The sequence below is a fragment of the Postia placenta genome (genome assembly GCF_002117355.1).
Source record: "Postia placenta MAD-698-R-SB12 unplaced genomic scaffold POSPLAscaffold_1, whole genome shotgun sequence".
Taxonomy (NCBI): domain Eukaryota; kingdom Fungi; phylum Basidiomycota; class Agaricomycetes; order Polyporales; family Adustoporiaceae; genus Rhodonia; species Rhodonia placenta.
The window spans coordinates 396,822-403,868 of NW_020169832.1; the positions used below are offsets into that span (position 1 = coordinate 396,822).

General features: G+C 53.6%; 5 protein-coding genes across 5 annotated transcripts; 1 reads left to right on the forward strand and 4 right to left on the reverse strand.

Moving 5' to 3' along the window:
• Window positions 1-306: 306 nt before the first annotated feature.
• POSPLADRAFT_1129030 (hypothetical protein) lies at window positions 307-1,431 on the forward strand (the record flags this gene model as incomplete). The annotated part of the gene is made up of 5 exons (XM_024483798.1): window positions 307-369; window positions 426-566; window positions 618-724; window positions 784-823; window positions 883-1,431. 5 exons carry the CDS (start codon window positions 307-309, stop codon window positions 1,429-1,431), a joined length of 900 nt encoding a protein of 299 aa, XP_024343708.1.
• A 16-nt stretch (window positions 1,432-1,447) lies between these two features.
• Window positions 1,448-2,280, reverse strand: POSPLADRAFT_1037786 (hypothetical protein). The gene is made up of 2 exons (XM_024477267.1): window positions 1,958-2,280; window positions 1,448-1,757 (listed from the first exon to the last, which is right to left on the reverse strand). The coding sequence occupies exons 1-2, from the start codon at window positions 2,149-2,151 to the stop codon at window positions 1,568-1,570; spliced, it is 384 nt and encodes a 127-aa protein (XP_024343709.1). The 5' UTR covers window positions 2,152-2,280; the 3' UTR covers window positions 1,448-1,567.
• Window positions 2,281-2,285: 5 nt separating this feature from the next.
• Window positions 2,286-3,033, reverse strand: POSPLADRAFT_1037787 (hypothetical protein). Its single transcript, XM_024477268.1, has 2 exons — window positions 2,772-3,033; window positions 2,286-2,710 (listed from the first exon to the last, which is right to left on the reverse strand). Exons 1-2 carry the CDS (start codon window positions 2,793-2,795, stop codon window positions 2,537-2,539), a joined length of 198 nt encoding a protein of 65 aa, XP_024343710.1. The 5' UTR covers window positions 2,796-3,033; the 3' UTR covers window positions 2,286-2,536.
• A 460-nt stretch (window positions 3,034-3,493) lies between these two features.
• On the reverse strand, window positions 3,494-4,294 carry POSPLADRAFT_1030149 (hypothetical protein; the record flags this gene model as incomplete). Its single annotated transcript, XM_024476715.1, has 3 exons — window positions 3,494-3,549; window positions 3,606-4,095; window positions 4,151-4,294. The coding sequence occupies 3 exons, from the start codon at window positions 4,292-4,294 to the stop codon at window positions 3,494-3,496; spliced, it is 690 nt and encodes a 229-aa protein (XP_024343711.1).
• A 163-nt stretch (window positions 4,295-4,457) lies between these two features.
• On the reverse strand, window positions 4,458-6,504 carry POSPLADRAFT_1072087 (hypothetical protein; the record flags this gene model as incomplete). The annotated part of the gene is made up of 6 exons (XM_024482482.1): window positions 4,458-5,565; window positions 5,629-5,730; window positions 5,787-5,828; window positions 5,885-6,214; window positions 6,377-6,412; window positions 6,465-6,504. 6 exons carry the CDS (start codon window positions 6,502-6,504, stop codon window positions 4,685-4,687), a joined length of 1,431 nt encoding a protein of 476 aa, XP_024343712.1. The 3' UTR covers window positions 4,458-4,684.
• Window positions 6,505-7,047: the final 543 nt, after the last annotated feature.

The following is a 7,047-nucleotide window of genomic DNA, read 5'->3' on the forward strand; positions in this document are numbered from 1 at the left end:
CACAAATCCGGAACAACATTAGGTGCGCGACCCACCTGTTCCGCGAGATGGACATGTATCGGGACCGACTCACTATGCAGTAGGCGTGCCTGTGACGCGTCATTGCGGCACAGTGCCCTTCGGCCAACAAGCCAGATAGCCAGATACCGCTGTCTACATGGGCGGAACATGACGACACATCGTTGCGGCATTGTTGGGCGATTACCGCGGATACATAAACAGTCGAGGGAAGGGACCCCGACTCTTCAGCACTTCACCAGTGAACCTTTCGCCAGCCCGACGCACACTCGATTATTATTTCGTAACATGCCTTCGTACGCTGTAATTGGAGGCTCGCGCGGCATAGGCCTCGAGTTCGTGCGTCAGCTGGTATGTATCTCGGCATCTGCTTACCTGCATTCAGCCTGCTCACTCGGAATCTGTAGTCCTCCAACCCTGAGAACACTGTATTCGTGACTGTGCGCAACCGAAACAGTTCCACATACCTTGCGGAGCTAGTCGCGCAATCCGGACACCAAAACATACATGTGCTGGAAGCCGATGTTGTCGACCATCGCGCCCTGAAGGTGGGCAACCTGTTATATTGCCCCTGTTGAGGATGATATAGCGTTGCACAGGCTGCTGCAGAGGAGGTAGTGAAGGCCACTGGAGGGTCGCTCGACGTACTCATCAACAATGCAGCTCGGACGGAGGCTCACAATGCATTCAAAGGGCTCTTGGATTAGTGCGTTCAGACTAACCCTCATCGTAGTCATAATCAAATATTCATCGCCACGCCCGCAGCGAGGACGAAGACGCATCAGACGCAGAGTTTCTGGAGTCGGTGAGAGCGTTCACTATTTGTATGAAAATCTGGGACTCACCACCACATTCCCCGTGCAGTTCAAGATCAACGTGCTCGGCTTTGTCCACTCGGTCAACACCTTCCTGCCCCTTCTGCGCAAGGGATCCGCGAAGAAAATCGTGCTCATAGGCTCTCAGGGTGGCGAGCGCGATTTTGTGTGGGAGGCGCGCATGCCCAACATGACTGCGTACAGCACGACTAAGGCGGCGGCGCATATGGTGATGGCTAAGTATGCCGTGCTACTGGAGAAGGAGGGGTTCGTTGTCACGTCGCTCTGCCCTGGAATCGTAGACGTCACCACGACCGCCTCAAGTGAATGTGGGTCGTTTACTCTCGCACACATCAGGGGCCGCATCGAGCTGATCGCTAATGCTGTTCTTCTAGATAAGCAGATTTGGAAGAAAGAAGTCGAGGCGCAGCAAGCGGATTTCCGCAAGGCAGTACCAGATTTCAAGTTCGAGCCGCAATCTCCGGAAGGCTCTGTGACTACCTTGCTTCGTACTATCGCAGCTCTCGACTCGTCGGAATGTGGGAAATTCTTATCGCACGGGGAGCAGGTTGCTGCGCAGAATCAGGGAAAAAGTTAGATCTCTATACAATGAGTCGCGCGTTCAAGAAGCGTTAGCAACAAGTACGTCTTGCGCGTCGAAACCTAAGTACACATTGTCTATGATGTATACACCAGTGGACGTGCTGCACATTCTGGGTGCCAGGTCAATAGGTCTAGGCGGGATCATGAGGAATGCGCCAATGCTGTACGTCACCGCTGGTTGGCGTGATCATAGTGATCATAGTTGACACCGTGACGTCGATGCGGTAACCGGGTGGTAGGAAAGTATTGAACCTTTGTAAAAGGTAGGGATTGCTGTGGAACAACATGGAGACGCGGGCAATAACTGCCGGTAAATCAATCCTGGTGAGGAGTCAGAACGTGCACCAACATCGGTCCCCGGGCACACAGAATGACACCATTGCCCAGACACATACAGTCGTCGAGAGACATGCAGACAATCACATTGTGGCGGGGGACAGAGGACATGCACGCCGATATGTTCTCTCGGAGAAACTGTACGCTCGAGTGGCTGAACAAGAAACACCACGAGCAACACTCACAATTGACTTTTGAAATCCTTCATAATGTTCAAAAAGTGATTGTACACTTCCGGCTTATCCTGGAACTGGGCCTTGACCGAGTCCATGTAGTCCAGCGCGTCTGTCACATTCAGGGGCGGCTCCGAGGAGGGGAACCCATAAGGCCCTAGTATTAATTGCGCGGCGCCGTCTTCGTCTTTGAAATACAGCGACATCGTCTTGGTGATCTCAGACTCGCTGTGGGCGATGGCGCTCGTGAAGACGGTCCGGCGCGTGGTATGCTCTCTCCGGGCAGTGAGGTCGGTTGCGGGTGGGGAGAATCACGCAGTTGGAAGTTGGCGCGACCGGAGAGGTGGGGAACGCTCTGGGGAGTATTCGCATTCGACGTAAGCGACATAGATACAGGAGGAGACTTTGTTATCTAGGGCACTATCTACAGAGGTGAGTCATCTACACCTTTTATCGATGTACACGAGTTCTACTAATGTTACATGTGTTCGGTTAGTCTTTACACGAGGATACCTCGCGCGCGCGGCGCACTAAGTGCCGGGCGTTGAGTCGCGGATAAGGGAATAACGCGGAAATGCGACAGAGAAAGCCTCAAGCAAGAGGGGGTCGTTGATAGTCTAAGGCGCTCGTCAGTTGTGGACTGCCGACGGGCGAGCGATGTAGTACCAGCACAACGACGGGGGATGATCGATCCAGTGAAAACCCGACCCGCACGCTTGTGTGCCAGGAATGCTGAGCCGCTTGCACGGTCCGATGCGCGCTGGTCTGTGGCGAAGTCAGTTTACTATGCAGACAAGTGCGAGAATCACTTGTCTTTCATATGCACCTTGCGTGTCGCTCGTACAGACATGAGCTTGTCTACCTGCAAGCAGCACCAGCTGTCTGCTCGTCTAACCGCATGACATCATCAAGTCGGGTGGAATAATCAAGGACAAGACAGGTACTCTTCCACCTACCACCGACACCCCCACTCTAGCGTCGCACGTTCAGCCCACCCGGCATTGTTGAGGAGTCTCGACTAAGCCCTAGATCCAATTTTGGGAGCAGAGGTGTCCTCAACTGCGTCCATACGCTAACACGGAACCAGATTCAAGTGCACGAATAGACGCGAAACTCGTACTGCACCTTTTGCGAGCATTCCGCGCTCATGCGTTTCCATCCACGAGCTTTGGGGGACGCAGCTAGACGCAGCTGAACGCGCAAGCGCGTGGGTCGAGTTTTGACTAGGGATCACCGCGTTATTGATTTTGCTGTTAACAACTTTGCTATAAGCGGAAGAGGCTGACGAAAGATACTACGAAGCCCTCGTTCCAGGCTGTGTCTTTAACAATCTAGCCCTGTTTGGAGAAAGTTGGCTAACGTTCCAATTTCATCTCAGACCGCCAACAAGGATCATCGCTCCACCATGAGTACAGTCCAGAGGATGGCTTGCTTTGTGGATAGTCAATGTGATATAGGCGTCGATCTAACAAGCAAGGTCGCGGCATACCAGTCTTGCCTGTGCTTGCGCGGAAAAACCGACGTTTACGCAGCGTATACCTCACAGATCTAGCAGTGGATCACCCCGCTGTAGCCCAAAGCACTCCAGTCGAGCATATTTTCCACTGTGGACGACCGGTCAATGGTTATGCGCAAGACGAGCAGCAGCAACAGCACTCACCACTATCAAGATCTTCGCCCTCCTTGAAGTGCTGTACTATGGCGGGCAGATCCTCGTCCATGCGCGCGTTCTCATACTGGGAAATTTGGTCAGGCTTGCGGGTCCTAAACGCGAGATAGTTCCCCGTCCACTCCCGCTCGACCCCTAGACCCTGGATGCACAAGTTGCGCGTCGCGCGGTCGAGAGCAGAGTTCTCGCCGTTCATGATGACCAGCGAGCGACCGAGCGGCGGACCGTCTCTGCCCATACGCTGCACCGTCACTGGCCAGAGCGTCTTATCATTCGTGAACCACATGCCCCAATCCGGCATGTGCCTCATGATGCATGGATAGTTCGGGTCGGGCGCAAGCCGGTAATGCGCATCGACCAGCCGCGGGGCGCCACCCTCTGCGGGGAAGAAGATCGCTTTGACCGAGAGCCACTTGATGCTGCGCGGGTGCAGGCCGCCGGACGAGATGAACCCGCATTCAGATTTGTGTCGCAGCCAGTCCTCCGAGGTGGTCGTTACAGTTGGCATCGTACAGCACACCGACGAAACTGCTCACCGCTTTACTGAGCTCCTTCTTGCAGTAACGAGCCGTCTTGCATCCTGAGCAACGCAAGGTGCCCTGGGCTGCCCAACAGAACTGGCAGGGATATTCAGGCGCTCGAACGGGTCGCTGAGGCCCGTCAAGTAGTAGAGTGGGCATGTTGAGAGATCGTGTAGCTCACGGAATCAGTTGGAGGGTTTTTGTATCCTAATGCCCAGTCTGTATCCTGATTCCGGCGCACGCAGGCTTTCTCGGTGGAGGCGGAAGTAAACTGAATTTGCATCCGCTGTCTTACTCCTGGTTCCAGTACTGTGTCCTGGATATCCCTACCATATACCGCCTACCCAGGTCCCCATCATGCATAATTATGATCGAGTAGATTCGGGTAAATGAGGCAATACATTAGCGTCATGCAACAACAACATTTTGTGACCGGAACAGCCATGGGTTTGCATTCCACGCGGACGTACGATATAGTACAATCTTTCGAGACTCTTGTAATCGTCTCTGGACCGCCAGGACCGCCAGCATGCGTTAACGGTGTTTACGTCAGGGATTGGGGCCTAAGAAATCGCCCATCTCATCTAAGAACTTCGCATAGTCATCTTTCTGTTTCGACGGTATCTTGCTGTTCGGCTGCACGTTATGCGCTGGTGGAGTACTGACGGCAGAGCCGAGATGGTCCTTGAGCGTGCTCATCAAATCAGGTCTGGCTGCTATAGGAGCTAACTCCGATTCGGCAGAATCAGCCTCCGCCCCTAGCGTCGGGGCGGCATTGACCTTGAAGCTCGCCCCTGTTGTAGCACCCGCCTTCTTCCGCTTCAGGGCTGTCGGCACGAATGCTGTGCTCTCCTTTTTGAAATCGCGCAGTTGAGGAGCCGCCTCAATGGTTGACGTCGGCGCCAGAGTGGACTTGGACGCAGATACGAGGACACCGCCGGAAGTGGGGGGTCGTGGAGGGGGATGTCCCGCTATCTGGGACGCACGATGGGCTTGGAATGTCTGGTGTGGAACAGAGGACAAGGGATCCTGCATAGAGGAAGCCGACTGCGACCGGCGGGGAAAGAAGCCAGGTGGAGGTGGCGGCATTGGTGGGGACATATGTCCAGACGGAGGGAATGGAGGGAAACCGGATGGTGGAGGTGGGGGAAATAGCATCGAAGAACCCGGAAAGCCCGCGGGAGGTGGAGGAGCAGAAAATCCCGCAGGAGGTGGAGGAGCGGGAAATCCCGCAGGCGGGGGAGGAGCAGGGAACCCTAGCGGAGGGGGAGGCAAAAACCCAGCAGGATAACCTGGCGGTGGAGGGAAGCCTGGGGGCGGGGGAGCGGGATAGCCCGGGGGAAGCGGTGGCGATTGAGCATGAGGTTGAAAGGGAGGTAGTGGAGGTAGTGGGGGAACGGGAAGGGCCGTATTGACTAGCACGGTCTGACCTACATCAGTGTCAGCATACTTTTGATGGATAGCCTGCAATGTTGAAGGATTGTGAACAGTACCGTTGAGCGGCGGGGGACCTTCGGGCATTGGAATGTCGTCGTCACTGATGTCTTCCTCTGCAGTGCCAGGTGGAGGACCATCAGGCATTACGATATCGCCGTCTGCACGAAGTATAGCATCAGTAAATAGCCATCACAGAGTGAGGAATAGTGCTTACCTTCTTCCTCATCTTCACTCTGCGCCTCGTCTGGCCGTAAGGCTTTGCACACTTTGATGTGAGACATCGACGATAATGGACATAAATTGGAGACTCACGTCTTTCAATATAAGGCATCCCTGGAGGTGGGACACCGTACGGATTAAGTACAGGATCGTAGTATATGCTTCTTTCTGGATGTCGAGGAAGGCCGTGCTTATTGAACAAGTTCCTGGTACTGTTGCTCGGGCCTTCCTCTTTCTCATCCTTCTCCGCATTCTGCCTTCGAGCTCGAAAAACTAGTTTGCGATGCTCCGGATGTTCAGCAACATAGTCCTCTTTCTTCTTATTGACCTTCTCCAACTCATCCTTCAGTTCGGCAAGACGTGCCTTTTCGGCAGCAGATGCATCTGGCTTGCCATCGAGCTTCTCTATCTCTTCCTCAAGTTCTACGATAAAAGCAATGAGATAAAGATAAAGACGAACACGTTGACATCCTCACCTCGTGTATCTTTCTTTACGAGAGCGAAATCGCGAGCCTTCGCTCTGCCAGTCTTGTTCTACTGCAAATATTTCGAGGGTCAGATTGAGCACTCAAAATTGCATGATACGCGCCTTCTTGAGCTCCTTCTTCCGCTGGGCTTTACCTGAGGGCGCACTTGTCAGTGGCTTATTACTGTAAGTAGGAACGCGACTTACGGAAAGCATCGGCAGGGTTCAGATTTTTGCCCTTCGCCATGAATCACGCACGAGTGTTCGCCGTAAATAGGAAGTTATAGCAATAAAACAGATATACATCGGCAAAAAGGTACGAAGCAAATAAGGTCCCGTGACCCATGCAAACCCGCACGTCACGGTCGGCGCATTACTAGCCCTTGCAAGACATCCCATGGCGTCACTAGTATGCTGGGATATTATTTGACATCAAACTGCTGTCTAAGTATTATAAAACACTACCAGTCTGGTCATACTTATAGAAGCGCTTACAATAAGGTGGCGAGCCTGCTATTCAGCATCCGAGGACTGGGAAGATCGGACTATTCGTGTGAGGTCCTCCCAAGACCGAAAAATACTTGCGGCCCTTTGGATGGTCATGGCAGAATCCTCGACCTGAAGCTCACTGGAGCCCTCCTGATATAGTGTCTCTGCAATAAGTGCATTTGGAGGGTTTCTGAATACCAGTGTACGTCTAATCTCTATTCGGGCGCGAAGCTGCTTCGCGTAGCGGTTGCGGGGTCTTGAGCGCAGAATGCCATACCATGCGATGGGTCTAACGACATCG